At 49.3% G+C, this 19,081-nt stretch overlaps 7 protein-coding genes across 7 annotated transcripts; 4 read left to right on the top strand and 3 right to left on the bottom strand.

Annotated features, from left to right (window-relative positions):
* Window positions 1-17: 17 nt before the first annotated feature.
* F9C07_2136065 (putative transcription initiation factor IIF subunit beta) lies at window positions 18-1,723 on the bottom strand. The gene is made up of 4 exons (XM_041288716.2): window positions 1,251-1,723; window positions 885-1,152; window positions 627-823; window positions 18-566 (listed from the first exon to the last, which is right to left on the bottom strand). The coding sequence occupies exons 1-4, from the start codon at window positions 1,515-1,517 to the stop codon at window positions 174-176; spliced, it is 1,125 nt and encodes a 374-aa protein (XP_041141273.1). The 5' UTR covers window positions 1,518-1,723; the 3' UTR covers window positions 18-173.
* A 185-nt stretch (window positions 1,724-1,908) lies between these two features.
* F9C07_1034495 (COP9 signalosome complex subunit 4) lies at window positions 1,909-3,795 on the top strand. The gene is made up of 2 exons (XM_041288723.2): window positions 1,909-3,516; window positions 3,585-3,795. Exons 1-2 carry the CDS (start codon window positions 2,299-2,301, stop codon window positions 3,612-3,614), a joined length of 1,248 nt encoding a protein of 415 aa, XP_041141274.1. The 5' UTR covers window positions 1,909-2,298; the 3' UTR covers window positions 3,615-3,795.
* A 180-nt stretch (window positions 3,796-3,975) lies between these two features.
* On the bottom strand, window positions 3,976-5,145 carry F9C07_626 (uncharacterized protein; the record flags this gene model as incomplete). The annotated part of the gene is made up of 3 exons (XM_041288717.1): window positions 3,976-4,770; window positions 4,835-4,905; window positions 4,959-5,145. The coding sequence occupies 3 exons, from the start codon at window positions 5,143-5,145 to the stop codon at window positions 3,976-3,978; spliced, it is 1,053 nt and encodes a 350-aa protein (XP_041141275.1).
* Window positions 5,146-8,193: 3,048 nt separating this feature from the next.
* On the top strand, window positions 8,194-9,836 carry F9C07_625 (aldehyde dehydrogenase family protein; the record flags this gene model as incomplete). Its single annotated transcript, XM_041288724.1, has 4 exons — window positions 8,194-8,663; window positions 8,731-9,124; window positions 9,180-9,634; window positions 9,692-9,836. The coding sequence occupies 4 exons, from the start codon at window positions 8,194-8,196 to the stop codon at window positions 9,834-9,836; spliced, it is 1,464 nt and encodes a 487-aa protein (XP_041141276.1).
* Window positions 9,837-11,531: 1,695 nt separating this feature from the next.
* F9C07_2279021 (flavoprotein subunit of fumarate reductase) lies at window positions 11,532-13,794 on the top strand (the record flags this gene model as incomplete). The annotated part of the gene is made up of 4 exons (XM_041288725.2): window positions 11,532-11,733; window positions 11,794-11,862; window positions 11,948-12,185; window positions 12,240-13,794. Exons 1-4 carry the CDS (start codon window positions 11,694-11,696, stop codon window positions 13,792-13,794), a joined length of 1,902 nt encoding a protein of 633 aa, XP_041141277.1. The 5' UTR covers window positions 11,532-11,693.
* A 389-nt stretch (window positions 13,795-14,183) lies between these two features.
* F9C07_623 (uncharacterized protein) lies at window positions 14,184-15,194 on the bottom strand (the record flags this gene model as incomplete). Its single annotated transcript, XM_041284269.1, has 1 exon — window positions 14,184-15,194. One exon carries the CDS (start codon window positions 15,192-15,194, stop codon window positions 14,184-14,186), a length of 1,011 nt encoding a protein of 336 aa, XP_041141278.1.
* Window positions 15,195-16,593: 1,399 nt separating this feature from the next.
* F9C07_1034503 (phosphatase PP2A regulatory subunit B) lies at window positions 16,594-19,046 on the top strand. The gene is made up of 6 exons (XM_071507388.1): window positions 16,594-17,051; window positions 17,221-17,261; window positions 17,365-17,462; window positions 17,522-18,167; window positions 18,235-18,800; window positions 18,869-19,046. Exons 1-6 carry the CDS (start codon window positions 17,008-17,010, stop codon window positions 18,890-18,892), a joined length of 1,419 nt encoding a protein of 472 aa, XP_071365597.1. The 5' UTR covers window positions 16,594-17,007; the 3' UTR covers window positions 18,893-19,046.
* Window positions 19,047-19,081: the final 35 nt, after the last annotated feature.

The raw sequence follows: 19,081 nt of genomic DNA, 5'->3' as shown, positions 1-19,081 counted from the left end.
ATTTTAAGAAAGTTTCATTCATGGTTTGTAAATTGATGCATTTGTTTGTATACTATGGTTTGGCATCTAAGCCCATAATTGATAACTCCAGAATGGCCTTTATGAAATCAACCCAAAAGAGAACCCAAGACAAACGCCATGACCTTGCTTATGCTACATAGATCCAATAGTCTTTATGGGACATTTTCAAACTGCATATCGTCGTTATCTGTAAACATCCCCGGTGTTGCTTCCTCCTCGGAGGCGTCGTCAAAGTTGTAGTCAGCACCAGGCGCCATCTCCTCCTTTGCATCGCCATAAGACATCGCATTCGCATAGCTGCTCTCTTTCGCTTCCGGTTTGAGCTCCCAAGTCATAGCAAAATCACCGGATTTGACAAGATGACCAATCATCTCCAACGTTTGCTTAAGATACGCCTCGGGCTGTCGGAGTCTCGCTTTGAGTGCCTTAAATGGCCAGTATCTGTACTCTCGGAAGCACTGGTAAATGAGATCCAGAAGCTCGTTTTGTGGCATACGCGTCGTCTTGTTTTCTTGAGGCTTGAGCTTTGCCGCCTTTGTTGCTTGCTGTATCGATATTAGATCAACGTAAAGCAAAGAAGTGTATGAGGGCTGTAGGCTACTTACCACGAAGGCGCCCTTTTCTCCCGGTAGAACGTGTCTGGCCTGAAGGAGCTTTCCAGGGACCTTGTCGATGAAGACGGTTTCGCGTTTCGGTTTGAGAGATTGCAAGACTTTCTGTTCTGAGAGTAGCCGGAACTCTTCGTTCTCCACGGGGAGGCAGTTGAACTCCTCGGAAACACTGCCTACAAGGGCAGTTTGTTCTGTCACAGCGTAAGCACTGTTCGTCCTTCATCCCATGTAAACTAGCGAAAGAGAACATACTAGGCACTGTCTTCCGCACATAAGGCTCCCACTTCTTCTTCCGCTCCTTCTTCTTTGCTTCTCGCTTCATCGACTCGTACAGGGCTGACCGCGCCTCACCAAAAGTGATCATCCGATTCTCATGGCCGGGAATATCTTTTTCTGTGAATAAATACGTATTTTGCGTAGAATGAGAGGAGACATGTTCGGTGTTTATTGTTTGCCGTTGCAGGAGGTAATCTTTGGGGATATCGCGGTTCTCCTCCCGTTCATTGATACGCAAACTGACCTACACAGATTCGCAAATCAGACAACATCCGTAAGAGATAACACCACACAAGATAATGACCGCGATGCGACCACTACCCATCCAGAATCACCACCTACCCTTTTGATATCGTTTAGTGGGCCCTCAATCCTAACCGTCCCGATCTGAATTTCTTCATCATCGTCGAGGTTGGACCAATGCTCCCAGAGAGTTCGAGGAATGCGAGAGAGCCATACGCTCTGCGAAGCGTTCGTAAAGTCTAGATCACCGGCATCTTCATAGAGATCTTCATCGTCAATGTCGGCGAGGACAGCATCTTTGCTGTCCGGGTCGGGCTTGATATACGGTGATGCCGCGTCGGGGTCCTGTTTGATTTGGGGAACCATGGCGCTAACCGCCGACACAAACAAATGAAAGATTGAGATTTCACCGACTAGTAGTATCGGGCAATGCGACCGTGTATTAGAGCAATCTGAGCGACAACCGACGTTCTAGACGATATGCAGTCGGTGGTGTGACGTGATGTTGAAACACTTGCAATGCGTCCGCTCTAACTGCAGAGGGAGCTGTCGAGCGGCGGGTCAGCCAAAGGCGGTGGCGGCATCTTCAACCGCCTTCTCAGTTCATTTATACTACGGAGTAGTCTTTACGGAGTATAAACAAAAATCATTGAAACCTTTACTCGAAATGAAGCCAATATAGAAGGCCTGAAATTCAATGGATCTATATAGATCATCCACTATAATCCATCTTGAAACTCAGTAAGGGAAATACAGCCAACGTATTTTATTTTCCTTTGAGGAAAGGGAAATATCAATGGGTTCTACGCTGAGTAACTTCTCAAGTATAATTATGCATCATAGGGTAATAAAGTAGTCAATCAAATAAAGCTGTAAAGTAACATAGACTTTAAGCTCGCCTCAGGAATTCTCAAGGCAGAAAAACCCCGCATGGTGGTGATGCTATTGTTGCACCCTCAGCCCCCTCTTATCGATAAGCCAAGCTTGTCATCGTTTGTGTCCGCAGTGAGTTCAAGGTACAACATCTTCTCCGTCACACCGATCCCAAAAGACAAATAATAGCCAACCTCTTATTCAAAGCGTGAAACAAATACTACTTCCTACTTTTACCTCAAAGCATTCGCCATCTCTCCCGAGAACCTCTCCCATGGCTTCACAGAAGATCACCTCCGCCCTCGCGGAGATTCAATCGTCCGCGAATCCCCAAAACAAGCTACAGCTTTACAACGACCTTCTGTCCGACGTTGCCTCAACATCATCTGGAGACCAGCTGTCTCAAGATCTGACTTTTTATCTCGACTCCATCCTCAGTGAAGACATCAGCATCGTCGCCGCCCGCCCACTCCTCGACTCATTCATTGACGTTCTCCGGAAACTGAACCCCGAAACCCAGATCAAAGTAGGCCAACACGCTATTACACTCCTCCAGTCTCGCTCCACATCAGTCGAAGAACAAGATGCCCAGATTCGCGAACTCCTCGCAGACGCATACGAGTCCGAAGAAGAATACATTGCAGCAGCACGGACACTACAAGGGATTCACATCGACAGCTCACAACGCCTGGTATCCGACGCAGCAAAGGTGCGACTCTGGATCCGAATCGTGCGGCTCTACCTAGAGGAAGACGATACAACTAGTGCAGAGGCGGTCTTGAACCGAATTAAGAACCTGCCCAGCAAGATCGAAGATCACGAGCTGCAGCTGCATTTCAAGCTCTCCCAGGCCCGCATCCTAGACGCTCGGAGGAAATTCCTCGATGCCAGCCAGGAATACTTCAATGTGAGTCTCGCGGCCGGTGTCGACGAGAGCGATCGTCTGCAGGCTTTGGCTGCTGCCATCCGCTGTGCGGTCCTGGGCCCGGCTGGTCCGCAGCGCTCCCGGATTCTGGCCACGTTGTACAAGGATGATCGGGCGACGTCTGTGGAGGAGTTTGGTATTCTGGAGAAGATGTTCTTGGATCGACTATTGACGCCCGCTGAAGTCACAGCTTTTTCGCAGAGGTTAGCCCCTCACCAGCTTGCACAGACGGCGGACGGGACTACTGTTCTCGATAAGGCGGTGGTTGAACATAACCTCGTCGCGGCGAGTAAATTGTATGAGAATATTACTACGGATGCGCTGGGCGCTATTCTGGGACTCGAGGCAAGTGGGGATCTGACGGCGGGTGAAAAGGCCGAGGCCTATGCGGCGCGGATGGTCGAACAAGGCCGGTTGAGCGGCAGCATTGATCAGATCGATGGGATCATCTACTTTGAATCGAGCACAGCTGGTACCGGGCGGCATATTAGGCAATGGGATGCTGGGGTCCAAGGACTCGCGGAGGATGTGGAAAGAGTAGCGACCAGTATCACGGACGCATTCCCGGTATGTACAGACACCATCGCCTCTACTGTATAGAGTGCAGGGTAGCTGACCTTGGTTTTTAATTCTAGGACTTTGCAGTCGGGCAGACCGTACACTAAGAGCGGAGGATTTACGAAGAATGAATGATGGATACCACCAGCTTAGCAAGACAATACGATTTACACACCTCGATCCTAGAAAATAAAAGAATCTGAACATTAAGATACTTCTCAGGGTATATTACATCGATATCAGAGTATACATAAGGTCACACACACAAAGTAGTCTAGACACGATAGGTACGCTAGAAAAAAACATGCAAGAAGAAATCTGGGCAACGAGCCATAACGAAAGACAGTAAGACATGATAGTCGTAAAGATAGGGTCGTAAGAGCAAGGCAATAAAGAACGAAACGTCCACAGAACCACGGAACACGGACTGATAAAAGGCACCAGCCCCCACAACGCAAACCCACAGCATCAAGAATGCGACTTCACAGAAGCCGAGTCCTTGCTAACGGTGAAATCCGTGCGAACGGCAATGCCCATAGGACCGAGATAATTCTTATCAAGGGGAACATTCGAATCACTCGTAGCACGAGACACCGTCCCCTCCTCCATCATCTTAAAGTACGCCGAAGCAGGCGACTTAGGACTCGACATGACAAAATTGGAGCCGCTAACATCGGTATTGATATAGTACGGTGCGGTAGCATAGCGACGAGTACCGGGGATCTTGAATCTCGGGAACAGCCCCCGGATGATAGGGAGACAGGAGCAGATCAGACCGACGGATGGCTCAATATGAGTCCAGAGAGTCGCCTGGTAGACGGTGTAGGTGGTGTCGTCTGGTTTGATCCAGAAGAGGACGACGATACGGTAGATACTGGCGAAGCAGACGAAGCCACCGATAGCGAAGACGCCGTTCAGGGCGAGTTTATCCTGCCATGCGCGCTGGAGGCCCCAGATCATGGGGATCGGGAGGAAGAGGATCACGAAGTCCATGAGGATGTTGAAGCCTTGGTTGACGATGAAGAACTTGTTCTGGTCGAAGCAGTGGCCGTCGATGCTCTTGTCCCAGTAGCCTCTTAAGGGGCGGCATTGGAGGGCGCAGGCTAGGAAGATGCCGGTGCCCCAGGCGGCGATTAGGGTGTTGAGTGCGAATGAGACCCATTGGAAGGGTTTCATGGTGAAGATTCGACGGTAGAAGCATATGATGGAGATTTTGATGGCAGGGCAGAGGACGAAGTAGGTGAATTGGTTTGCGAGGAATATCTATGGTTTGATTAGCATATTGGCCAAGAGCTATGGGTCAGGATTAGGTGGTAGGTGTTCATACCTTTGAGAAGTTCATCAGTGTTGTCTTGTCTAGGTCTGCCATATGGGATCCATTGCCTCCGATAGTGACCCCTTTATATGACGGTCAGTAACACGTTTAGGGCAGTGGATTCCAGTATGCTTACATAGCACTAGTTCAATGAGCATAGCAATCAAAAGAGTCAATGAAAGAAAGCAGAGGTAGTCGTCCATGCCCAACCCAATGCTTCGTTTCATTCGGGCGAAGACTCGCAGGATGACTGATATTAAAGAAAGACCGACCAGCACCGAGACGATGCATATCATCTCAGCTCCCCTTGAGGTAACCGTCATGGTGATAGCTGTAAAAGAACGACTTGCTATAGAAAGACAGAAGAAAAGATGGTAGAGCCTGTAGGTTACTGGTTGAAAAAGGTCGGGATGGCTATATTCAAAGGAATGACATGCATGGAGAGGGGTGGTCGATAACAGCAATGCCCCTCTTCCACTAGTAATGAAAGATCAGTCTAGTAGATAGTTATAAAGATTAGCCCCGGTCCCAGAGGAGCAGAATAAACTGCTGCTGTGCGAGACTAGTCGGAGGAAGATACAGGATCCTAAAGAACCAAGGCCAGCAGGCGGGTATGGGGCCCACGACAGATATACTACATTTTACGCCCATCATCAAAGCATTTTAGGCACAGGCAAAGCCGGACAGGCGGGAATCATGCTATGGGTCCGTCCCTCAATCCAGGGTTGGAGATGCACAGCTCGTGGGTGGACGAGCTGGTGAGTTAGGGCAACACAGAGATATCATTGGAAGTGATACAAGCCTCATGGAGCCCATGCGAGACAGTGGGACCTGAAGACCCGCAGGGATGACATAAGAATACTGAGGTATACAATCTGATTTGGGATGACAACGCGGCCTTTGAAGAAACCGCGGCCTCGTGGCAACAATTTCGTCCCCACCGGCTCCATCGATGATCATTCTAGTGTTGAACTCTAACAATGGACTATTTGGTTTTAGTTGAGGTGAATCCTACGGAATTGAGATAAATAGTAGACTAGTGCCTGTCAATTCAAGACTAATATTATCTCAGACCCCGATAGACTAACTAAACTTTGAACTTTGAAGTATGTATAGAGTTTGATGAACATGCCGATGTAACCTTTGGCGGTCAACGGCTCAATGAGAGAGAGGAACACAGTCTCTGGAAGAATAGGCGAACTACCCGATCAACCCACACAATGCAAGCGAACAGGGGAGCAGGGGAACCCAAGAAAGAGCGGAAATCTCTTATGATCCAAACATTGTCTCCTATTCCATTTCCTCAGGGCTCCGGGCGATCCGTCCTTTGAGTACCCCCACATCTCTTTACTTTTTGAGTACCCTCGGCGACCCAAGCCATGTGCTTGACAAGACCCTAAACTACGATCGCTCTCAACTTTCTCATCGGTCCATTGACGCTGTGCCGATTGATGGTTCTGCTCTGATAGAAGCATTATGAGCAGAATCTCCAGGGCTCATCCGGCATGTAGTGAATCCATAGTTCGGCCACAGTTCCTAACGTGGTCAAAGAAACGAAGGAAAAGAACTATGTGGTCTTAGATTCAGAAAATTGTTGCGTGCTGAGTGCATGTAGATCTTCAATCATCTTCAAGACTAATGGCAGCTTCGTTCTATGCCTGGTATAAGTTCCCGCCCGTAGAAGCGGACTGCGCTTCTATTACATAAAAGGGGGAAACGTAATCCATCTTCCCGGTCAACAAACATTGACAACAAACTATTGAAATCGAAGATCTTTGAGGTTATTCGTGATCTGAATTGGGTAAGACCTTGTCTAGCCTATTTGGAAACGAAGGCATGAAGGGGGGGGGGGGGAAAAAAGGACCCTGCTGTCACTGATTTCGTCATCAAACTAAATCCCCGGCTGGAGCATGCAACTCAAGCCTAGCAAGGGCCTTTATTCAAGCACGTTCTATTGTGCCTGGTGGTTGTTCAATGGATCCTTGCCAGGCCTGGTGTACAACGTTCTCTTAAGACGTCTGCATCCCAATCCTTCTTTGCTGGGCCGATACTCTCGTGATTTCAGCAGTCAATGGATAATCGTGGTAGTTCTGATCAGGTCCTTGAGGGTCTATGAGCAAAACATCTAGTACCTATAATATTGAGTCCTAAAACATCTCTTCAATGAAAAACTCTGTCAGTTAAACGCTGGTCGAGTACCTCAGTTTGCTATTATGCCGTGCAGCAAGATCATATAAAACTGGAAAACATCCCACGTTGAAATGCCAATAATTATAATGCCCAAAGTAACACTTCTAGAAATGTTCTGCTTTTGGGGATCTGCAGAAAGGGACTCCTGTGTATTCAATAGTCCTAGACAATTGCCTTGGTTTGGTCACTTCTATTGCGGGTCCACTAATTGTTAGCGTGGCGCAGATCATTTCCAACATTCGGCACTTCAGTGACTGACCAGATTTTATGAATCGGGTCTCTTATTGACAATAACGCTTCCTTAATGGTGGAAGGTCCTGACTGTTTAAAAAAGACCCACTGTATGTGGGCCATGTCTGAGTAAGCTCCTTACTAGCGACTGTCTCATTCGGATCTTGTGGCAGCCCTACTCCATCGTCTTTGAACAGATCCACGACACAAATTTTTCTGATGCTATCTGTGGGTGGTCCTTGACTATTTCGAAGTTTTGAACCGTGGGAGTATGTGTGTGATCGTCATCCTGACTTACCCAGAAGGTTAAGAGTTAGCTACGCTATGTTTTCTGCAGAGATCGCAATGGCCAAAAATTCACGCAACGTACCGGCTTTCACTTGCCTCTCTGACATAGAGTACCATTTCAAGCGGCTGGTGCACCCCACAATGCATTCTCTCAGGGACTCATCTGTACACAGCACCTGCGTTTTCCTCGACACAGTGGGGTAGTTGTCTACTGTGTACACTGTACTCGGAGTACACAGTACATGCCATTGAGACGTTCTATCTAGATCCTGGCCAAATCAAGCCAAAGACCTAGCTATATCTTTATACTGGAAAGACTCTTCCTATGATTGATCTCGAAAGATAATCAAGTCATCCATCTCATATGGGACGCAAGAAAGGGTGCCGTAGACAGAGGGACTATGACAACTTAAGAGTGAGACGGACTGCGCAAGTCGGGTGGATACAGCTTTTACCAAGGCGATTGGGGCTTAGCCTTTAGTATAACAGTACTAGTGCCTAGACTAACCCGTGGCGCCTGCTGCATCTCCCCTCATACTATTAAATTCACTGCCCCTCCAGGTAGTTTTAGATATATAGAACCTTGACTTTTTTGTCTTTCGGTATCTGTTGATTTGATTTCTACTCCCCTATTCTGCAACCAAATCCCGATCCATATCACGATGGCCGCTGAAGCTAGTTCCTCCCCTCCCTCGGTAATACCTTTGATTATCAATGGCAAGGAGGAAGTGCCTGAGTCTACGTTCGACGTCATCAGTCCGTATACCAACCAGCGCTGCTGGGCTACAGCTTCCGCCTCTCCTCAGGACGCTATCCGTGCCGTTGAGGCCGCCGAGGCAGCCTTCCCGGCCTGGTCGCAGACCAAACCCACCGTCCGACGGGATATCTTACTCAAGGCAGCCGATATCCTGGAAAGTCGCCTTGTTCAAAATGCGGAGTATATGCGAACAGAAATGGGTGCGGATGTAGGAGCGTCACAATACTTTATCGTGCCGCTTGGTATTCGCATGTTGAGGGACATTGCCGGGCGCATTACCTCCATCTGCGGAAGCGTACCCGTCGTAGAAGAAGAGGGCCAGAGCGCCATTGTTTACAAGGAGCCGATGGGTGTGATCTTGGGTATTGTGCCTTGGTATGATTCAGTCGGGATGAAGTGCTCTTCATGTGAGATTGTCCACGGCTCATCCATGACTCTCTAGGAATGCTCCGTACGTATTTGGTGTCCGCTCCGCCGCCTGCGCGCTGGCTGCCGGCAATACAACCATCCTAAAATCCTCCGAACTCTCACCCTGCTCATACTGGGCACTTGCTCGTGCTTTCGAAGATGCCGGTTTACCCGCCGGCTGCCTGAACCTCATATCATGTCGGCCCCAGGATGCACCCCATGTAGTCAACACCATGATCGAACACCCAGCTGTGCGCAAGATCAACTTCACCGGAAGCACAGCCGTCGGAAGACAGATTGCCCGGTCCTGCGGTCAAAACCTCAAACCGTGCCTGATGGAGCTGGGAGGAAAGAACAGCTCGATTGTGTGCGCAGATGCGAACATCGAAACCGCTGTGAAGGGCGTATTGGCCGGGGCTTATTTGAACGTATGATTCCCGATGCTTCTCGTAGAGGTTCATGTTTCCTTCTAACACCCCGCAGTCTGGTCAGATCTGCATGGCCACAGATCGGATCCTCGTCCACTCCTCCATTGCGCCGACCTTTATGGAAGCACTCAAGAGCGCTTTGAACTCGAACCTCGACCCATCCTCTCCGCCTCCAACTTTGGTCAATGTGGCCTCTAAAGCGAGAGTCGAGCGTCTGATCTCGGATGCCTTATCGAGTGGCGCCCATTTAATCCACGGATCCGCAAACCAGACGTCGGAGGCTCAACTCGAGGCCGGTGTTCGCATGGCCCCTGTCCTCCTTGGTGGCGTTAGGGAAGATATGAAGGTTTGGCAGGAGGAGGCGTTTGCTTCGTTAGCGGCGTGCATGGTGGTCGACAGCGATGAAGAGGCCATCCGGATCGCGAATAGCAGTGGATATGGCCTGTCGGCTTCCGTGTTCACCGAGGACTTGCGAAAGGGATTGGCTATGGCCAAGCGGATTCAATCTGGGTAAGTTCATTCAAGTCTCCAACCATTTTCCTTGAAATGCATACTGATAGGATGTAGCGCTGTCCATATCAACAGTATGACCATCCACGACGAACCCGCCTTGCCACACGGTGGTGTCAAGAACAGCGGATGGGGTCGATTCAATACTGCTCAAGGCTTGGAAGAATTCCTGGTAACCAAGAGCGTAACCTGGATGGATTAATGAATAACGACGTACATGTAAGCTGGGTCTTATCAGTAGTAGTCATTGTATATAGTTCAATTCGTCACAGCGATAATCGCCAAATAATGATGATCGAGTAAATATTGTTTCCATGGACTTCTACAGGGTTTCTCGGAATAGCGAAGAGTAAAATCGCGTGAACAACCCCCGAAATGTTGACGCAATTCTCTGTGTACCACGTTTACTCAGATCTGCGACTCGGCATATTTCCCGAGATTCCCGACCAGCACTGCTGGGTTTCGGGATATATACCACCGAGTTATACGTACCTCCAGCTACAGCGTACAACAGTAATACGTAGTAATACAGAATACAGCTAGACAGTAGCTTAATCCGACAACATGAAGAAGACAAATATATAAGACTGAACAAGCTCCTAGATTGACCTGGAGCAAGTTACAGTTCCTATCCATCGGCTATTCACCAGCCCAAATCAGCAATTTCAGTTAACGGACCGGGGCCCGCGGTACCTAATTGTGTCAATCCACTGCGCGGCAATTGAGAACCCCGCCCCTATTGGCAGAGCAACCAGGAATATCAATAGCCGAGATATGCACGTGATCAATAGCCGATAGCAGCGGTGGCCCAAGCTACAGCTGTCAGGAACAAGAGGTAATGTTGAATTGGAGAAAAAAAGAGGGAAAAGGGAGGTAAAAGAGTAGAAAAGGGGTGTTTTGTTATGAATATGGCCTGATGCTACTTGGACCCATTCATATCTTTAGTGCACAAGCTGGAAATTGGCGGACAACCTTAGATCTCTCTCGGTCCGAGGTACTTCTACAATAGGCAAGGGAAATGTTTGGGTATGGGGTAATCCGCCACTGATCCTCCCGTCTACGGGTCTGGGGATGGCCCATTCTCTGGGGTACTAGTCAATATGACAACTTGGGGATGGGGATATCTTGTCTAGTAGTTCTTGCAGGGGCGTTTTGCTATCTATCTGGTATTTGGGTATGCTATTGATTGAAAGTGATCACACGGGACATGGCATACAGACTCGCAAAAGGGGACGAATCGTGCCCCGGGTAAATCTAAGTTGTCCTTAGCAGATCTCTAAGCTTCGAGCAATAGGAAGTGAAGAATTATCATAATCAGGTGAAACATGACGTTCCGCTGACTTAAGCTTGCCCTCTCATTTGCTGGAGGCATCGGACATGTGAAAACAGGTGGTGTCATGGGGGGAGAAACAGTGACAACGCCTGATGGTTTAGTTTGCAGGGCCTGGACGACTGATGACTACTCCTCCTAAATCAATACATGCATACATACATATACAGTATCGATCTGAAGCATGTGAAGGTTTCTCATCCCTGCTACTGGAATAACAGAGAAGAGCATGTACTTCGTACTTTTTTGATACCTGTACTCGTTGACTCTTGAATTTGATAACATTAAGCCTTTATCCACAATAGAACGTCAAGGCCCGCCAAATGGGTCAACCGATCTCCAGTTTCATGGACAAACCAGAGTCGTTGTAATAACCCTTTACTAAGGAGGGACCACTTTCCCCGTCTTTTCATTCAGCACGGTATGGGTGTATAGTAATTACCACCGAGGAAACGCGGTTCCTGCCTGGGAAGGAAGCGGTCCATGGATATCGAAACGGTACCAGTACGGTACAGGGACATTCTCTCGAGCGATGAGCCTCGGCCGAAAAGCATTGTCGGCTTCTGAACCTTACCCAATCCAACTCCTCCCCCCGGATCTTGTGGTCCTTGAGAACTGCTTTAAGATCTCCCTGTCTCGTCCTTTTCCCCCGATTCTTTTCTTCTCCTCAGACCTTATTCACCCTCTTCCTTTCTTTACACTTCTTCTCCCTATACTTTATTTTTCACAATGGCTCCCGCCCCCAGAGTAATTGTTGTCGGCGGTGGATGTGAGTGATCGACCAACCAAGCTTTCCCCGCAATTTGCTGACCATTACCTCGTCTCTCAGTGTCCGGTCTCTCCGCCGCTCACACCGTCTACCTTAACGGTGGAAATGTCCTCGTTTTAGATAAGCAAGGTACGTTATATCCCTGCCAATGACACTGCGATCAATATTATCGCGAAAAAGCGTCGAAAAAGCGATCGCGACTAACTTCCCATAGCTTTCTTCGGTGGCAACTCCACCAAGGCTACTTCGGGTATCAATGGCGCCCTTACTCGCACTCAGGTCGACCTGGGCATCCAGGACAGCGTCAAGACCTTCTACGAAGACACCCTGAAATCCGCCAGAGACAAGGCTCGCCCCGAGCTCATTAAGGTCCTCACATACAAGTCCGCAGCCGCTGTGGAATGGCTGATGGATGTTTTCAACCTCGATCTCACCCTTGTTTCTCGTCTCGGGTAAGTGATGTAATCCGGTGAATATGACAACTCGATCTTCTAACGGTGTCGCAGTGGTCACTCCCAGCCCCGCACACACCGTGGTCACGATGCCAAATTCCCTGGCATGGCCATCACCTACGCCCTCATGCAACGGTTAGAAGAGCTTACCGAGAAGGAGCCCGAGCGTGTACAGATCGTCAAGAAGGCTCGTGTCACCTCTGTCAACAAGACTGGCAACACCGTAACTGGTGTTACCTATGAGTACGATGGCGAGACACACACCGCCGACGGTATTGTCATCTTGGCCACTGGTGGTTATGCCGCAGACTTCGGCGACGGCTCCCTTCTGAAGCAGCACCGCCCCGACACCTTCGGCCTGTCCAGCACGAACGGCACACACGCCACTGGTGATGGTCAGAAGATGTTGATGGAGATTGGTGCCAACGGTATCGACATGGACAAGGTTCAGGTCCACCCCACGGGTCTTGTTGACCCCAAGGACCCGACCGCCAAGTTCAAGTTCCTTGCTGCTGAGGCTCTCCGTGGTGAGGGTGGTCTTCTCCTTAACTCCGATGGCCAGCGGTTCTCGGATGAGCTCGGTCACCGTGATTATGTCTCGGGCCAGATGTGGAAGGAGAAGGAGAAGGGCAAGTGGCCCATTCGCCTCGTCCTGAACAGCAAGGCATCCAACGTTTTGGACTTCCACACCCGTCACTACTCTGGCCGTGGTCTCATGAAGAAGATCTCCGGCAAGGAGTTGGCTAAGGAGATCGGCTGCGGCGAGGCGGCTCTTCAGAAGACCTTCCAGGAATACAATGCCATTGCTGAGGGCAAGCAGAAGGATCCTTGGGGCAAGCGTTTCTTCCACAACCTGCCCTTCGACATCAACGACACCTTCCACGTGGCTCTGATGGAGCCTGTCCTGCACTTCACTATGGGTGGTATCGAGATCAACGAGCACGCCGAGGTTCTGAACTCGGAGAAGAAGCCTTTTGAGGGACTCTATGCTTGTGGTGAGCTCGCTGGTGGTGTCCACGGTGCCAACCGTCTCGGTGGTTCTTCTCTCCTGGGATGTGTTGTCTACGGTCGCGTTGCTGGTGACAGCGCCAGCCAGCACCTCTTCCAGAAGCTGGTCTCTGGCGGTGCTTCCAGCGCTGCTCAGCGTCTGGGCCAGATCTCTCTGCACATCGATCCTTCTACTCCAGGAAAGATCTCCGTCGAGTGGAGCGGCGCTGCTGGCAGCGGTGCTCAGATTCCCGCAGGTGCTGGAACTCCTGCTGCTGCTACTGAGCCTGCTAAGGCTAGCGCTACCCCGGCCGGTGCCTCTTCCACCGCCAAGGCCAATGATCCCAAGAAGTTCGAGATCCCCGAGACCGAATACTCCATGGAAGAAATTGCCAAGCACAACAAGAAGGACGACCTGTGGATCGTCGTCAAGGGTGTCGTCCTGGATGTGACCAACTGGCTGGATGAGCACCCTGGTGGCGCTAACGCTCTCTTCAACTTCATGGGCCGTGATGCCACCGAAGAGTTCGCCATGCTTCACGATGACGAAGTCATCCCCAAGTATGCCGCCCAGATTGTCATCGGCCGCGTCAAGGGCCAGACCCCCAGCCTCGAGCTTTAGATTGTGCAATAGAATGGGAACGATACATTTTGGACAGAGAAAATTTTCGACGCAGCTAGTTCTTGATACATACCCTTTTCTCCGCGTTTGTCATTTATTACTACCATGATCATTTGTGATGATATACGGGGCAAGCTCCCCGTCTTTCTATGTTTAGTCTGTACGATAGTACAATTGAATATTTCAAACTACCTTCTTACCACGTATCAATTCTTGCCTTAAGTGTTTCCTATATCCTGATAGAATTCTATGGGCATAAACTATCATCTCATAAAATGTTCTATTTACTCCTTACCAGCAACCTCGGTACAAAATACATATTGTACAAAAGACAGACGTATGGGTATGCAGTACATGACCACCGCCACATTTCCCTCCTAACCAGACCTCTAGAGCTTTGCCCGCATATGCGTCAAAACCATCTTCAACCGCTGCACAGCAGGCCCTTCCTCTCCCCTCTGATCCTCCTTCTTCTCCTCCAGCTCTTTAGCAGCAGCCTCCAAAGTAGGTTTCAACCACCCCCACACCTCATCATGATACCGTTCCTCCACATCAACCCAATCCTCCGACCCAGGCAAATTAGCCAGAACAGTATCCCTTAAGGCAGCAGCATCTGCATCCGTCTGCGCAGGAGCACTATCTAGGATTGTATCAATTTCCGGGACGAGGCTGGCAGACGTGAGACGGTGGGTAGATGGAGAGGCAGCATCCGGTTGGGGGCTTATCTGGCGGCGGAAGGTCTCGAGCATTTGAATCTCTGCTGGTGTGAGTTGCTGAGGGGGCGATAGTTCTGTTTCGATTATTTCGGCGGGATCATGCGGGAATGTGGGATCGAAGGTTCTGTCTGAGAGGAGGGAGATGACTGCTGAGCCGTCGGTTGGTTCTGGGGCGTGGTGGTGTGTGGTTGATGAGAATTGTTCCCTCGCTTTTCCCTTTCCCTTGTCTATTGTAGAGGTGGATGCAGATGGCTCTAGGAAATCGTTTCCTGCTTGTGCGAACTCCTCCTCTGTTAATTGGGGGATCTCGAACCCGCCCTGCTGGGGTGTAATTGTTGAGCGGAATGTCCCCGCATTGCTATCACGCAATTGAGCCCCCGCCGATGATGGCGCGGAGGGTCCGGAAACTTGATTGTATTGTTCTGCGGCTGCTAGGGCCGAGGATGAGGATGTGGTTGTGGTACCGGCTTTGCTACCTGGTGTGAGAAACTGTGCTGCATCGTCTGATGAACCGGGTGCGAAGAAAGCTTGTCGGGCTAATCCTGAGGCTGAGCTTTGGATGCGACTTGCTAGGGATGGCGTGTTTGAGTTGTTCTTGTCAGCTGGTTTGGCGGGATTAGAGGGTTTGTTGGAAAGGTCGTCATTGCTTTGGTTGTTGGTGCCCCGCTTCTTGTCTTCCGTCATGGTTCGGGTCGTAGTGTGGGGTTGTAATTGGAGAGTAACGGGAAAGATTGAGACGCCTTTATTGGGTGTTGTTTATCAGAGTTAGAATTTCTTAGGGAATCTAGGGAGGGAGGAATGTTCGATTGAATGGATGGTCGATCATGTATGGTTTGTAGAAACAGTATATGGTCTGGAAGAAGTTAAGCTTGTCCGTTCGGCTTAATGGAGTTTTGTCGGTTGGAAAGAAATAGCATGTGACGAAAGATGGGTTGGCACGGCGTATGGATTTCGATGCTTGGTTTTTGGCGGCTGGTCTAGAATTGGGACTTATTTGTTTCGAAGGGATCGCGGTCTTCTGATACTCGTTGCATCTCGTTCGTAAAATGACGCAATCTGATGTCCTCAGATATATTTCACGGATATATAGAAAGTTAGTATGGCCGTTCCGGACAGCCTTGTCTAACCCAGTAGATAGCAGTCTGTCAAGCCATTTTTGTTCGAGTGAAGATGCTACCCCGCTCCCTTATTGATGTTAGTGATATCAATGATGAATCGTAGTTGCAGTAGTTGATGCAATCGCTTTCTTATCTCGGTCCATGTACCGTATATATGTACTATAGGCGTGTTGGACATAAAAGCTGCAATTTATGCGCAAGATGCTATCATTATGGAGCCGTACTTCTGCTCTTGGGGTAGAAATAGCAAATGTTCCACTTCAGAAACATTAATTCTGGTAAGGTTGAAGTAAATACTTCTTCGTTGATGCGGCCAGTAGCAGATGGAGTTCTTCTATACAGAGGTCACGTGAGACCAGCGGTCACTCCGAAACCAGCATCGGAAGCATGGTCAATGAGCATACAAGAATGCGAATCCACTTTTGACCAAAAGGTGACACAAGGTGAAGAATCTGCACACTCAATTCTTCAGGCGGAGTCAAATGACTTGAAATTCTGGTTATGTATATATTCCCATAGATATTTGGCGAACCCAAGGATGAACAGCTAGAGACCTTGCTTGCGCCGTAGAATTTCCACTGGTAGAAAGAAGCAGGAGTACATCGGAAGGGAAGTAGTGTGTTGATGTCAGCGCCCAGTTGGCGGTGCGGGTGGGTTGGGTTGGGTCGTTGCGTTGCTGTGTGGGTTCACGGGCAGCCACTCCCTCACTCAATCTTCTCCCCACCACAAACCACCACCACCAGACGGTACTTTCCAATACCGCCCTCACCACAATCCAAACACCTTACCTCCTCCCATCATCCCTCCCGTCTTTGCAACAACTCCCCCACCCACACCCTCTTTCTCAACTACTCCCCTCTTCTGAAAAAGGTGGTTAGTTTGTGGTTGTGGCTGTGGTGGTTGCTTTATCAGTGCCCTTTCTTCGCTTTTTGCAGAAAAGATCAACCACGAAAATCAATTAGAGACGCTGCAGAGAAGAAAAAGACAGAAGAATCCTTCCCATCGTTCCCCGCCCTTGTGGTTTCGTCAGCGCAGGCTGTCAATCCTTTGTCTTCTTCAGCCTGCAATTCACTAAAATCGATCTCTGCCTCAGCTCCGGCCTTGTCTGACGTTGCGGCCCTATCTGACACCACCCCATCCTCTCTTATCTCCACTCCTACATCGGAACTGGAGGCCACTTTGTCATCGTGCTCACCTTCGATCCTCTTGGTCGCGGAAAGTTACATAGACGACGACCGCGGCAAAGACCTGTTCCTTATCCCACAGTAACTACGCCAGTTTCTGGTGGCCCCGCTCTTTGCCATCCCGATCCACCCACTGCTCCACGAGTATTGTTTGTTGGCCAGCTGCCCCAGAGAAGGGTGGTTTATTGAAAGAAAATGGTAGACAGGGATCCAGGTACACCTACCTGGAAGTTCACACAGTGAGTTTAGGCCCTCCGACTCTCCCACTGCAGTCGTTGGGAAGCTCTCCCGCCGATGATGTAACCATCCTTCCCGCTGGTCTCTCTGCCACGAGGGTTCGGATGGCTTTTTCTATCGCAGTGGCCAGCCCATCCGAGGTAGTATGGAAATGCTAATTAGCTTGAATAGATGCTTTGGTGATAAGGGCGACGTTGAAGATATCACAGAAGGTATGTATAACACTTTCAACGCATAGAGTTGGATGTACCGAAACATCGCCTTCATGATAGCGCATCCCATTTCTATAGTTGCTAACACGGCTTCTTCCCCTAGCGGATATCATTTCTACTGTCGAGTTCGATCATACCGGAAACTATCTTGCTACAGGAGATAAGGGTGGGAGAGTAGTATTGTTCGAGCGGAATGAGACGGTACCAACTTCCCTACAATATTACTCTCCACAGGTAGAAGGTCCTAACTGATTGCTTAGAAAAAAACATGCGAGTATAAATTTCACACCGAGTTCCAGTCCCATGAGCCAGAATTCGACTATTTGAAATCACTAGAAATCGAGGAGAAGATCAACAAGATTAAGTGGTGCAGGCGATCAAACTCGTCTCATTTTCTTCTCTCGACAAATGACAAAACGATAAAACTCTGGAAGGTGTTCGATAAGTCGTTGAAGGTCGTTGCAGAAAATAACCTCTCGACTGAGCTTACACCCGCAGGCGTTGGGGGTGGAGGGGCGCCTCGCGCCCCTCGTTTGTCTTTCAAAGATCCATCAATGTTGAAGCTTCCCAGGATGACACACCATGATACCGTTGTGGCAGCCGTGCCTCGAAGGACGTATGCAAATGCACACGCATACCACATAAACAGCATTTCCGTCAACAGCGACGGGGAAACCTTTATTAGTAGCGATGACCTCCGAATCAATTTGTGGAACCTTAATATCCAAGACCAGAGTTTCAACATTGTCGATATCAAACCCGCAAACATGGAGGAGCTGACGGAAGTGATTACGGCTGCGGAATTCCACCCGACCAGCTGCAATTGGTTTATGTACGCCAGCTCGAAAGGCACAATCAAGCTTGCCGACATGCGGCAGCGGGCGTTGTGTGATGAACACCATAAACGTAGGTGTCTCTGTGTTAATATTCTGGTCAAAGCCCGCACCGGACTAACCCTGTTCTTACTGTGTAGTCTTCGAGCAAGAGGAGGATGCCTCCTCCCGCTCATTCTTCTCCGAGATTATTTCTTCGATTTCCGACGTACGGTTTTCGCATGATGGTCGCTATATCGTGTCGAGGGACTACCTTACTGTTAAAATCTGGGATGTCAACATGGAGCGCCAACCAGTGAAGACGATTCCCATCCACGAGCATTTGCGGCCACGCCTGTGTGACACTTATGAGAATGACAGTATCTTCGATAAGTTCGAAGTGGTCTTCTCTGGAGATGCGGAGAATGTCATGACTGGAAGTTACAACAACAACTTTATGATCTACCCTACCGACCCAGCCAAGGAGACCGAGATTGTGTTGCAGGCGGATAAATCGGCGTTCAAAGCAAAGAAGGTTGGCGTACCAACGCCGATGAACAAGGGTGCCAATGGCAAGAAGGGAAATACCCGAGCTGGAAGCCCTGGTGGTCCTGGCAGCCGGATGAAGAAGGAGACGGACGCAGATCAGATCGACTTTAACAAGAAGATCTTACACATGAGCTGGCATCCTTATGAGGATAGTATTGCTATTGCTGCTACTAACAACGTAAGTGGCTTCTGCACCGTATTTGTCTTTCATCGCTGTCTAAATGCTGACGTTGTTGAACCTGATAGCTTTTTGTTTTCTCCGCATTGTAAGTACGCTACAGGATGGTTCATATTCATAAGTGGACAGGGTGTCAATTTCGGGAAAATCATGCATGAAACAAAGTATAAAACAGAAAAGAGGATACTAGCAGCAGCATCCGCAGTACCAAAATTTAAGTTGCCAGTTCAGGTTCAGATTTTCCTTCTACCCTTTTCCACCCCTTTGTTGGGATTTGGTCA

Source organism: Aspergillus flavus, chromosome 1, assembly GCF_009017415.1.
Source record: "Aspergillus flavus chromosome 1, complete sequence".
Lineage (NCBI taxonomy): Eukaryota > Fungi > Ascomycota > Eurotiomycetes > Eurotiales > Aspergillaceae > Aspergillus > Aspergillus flavus.
This window is presented reverse-complemented; position numbering and strand designations above follow the sequence as displayed.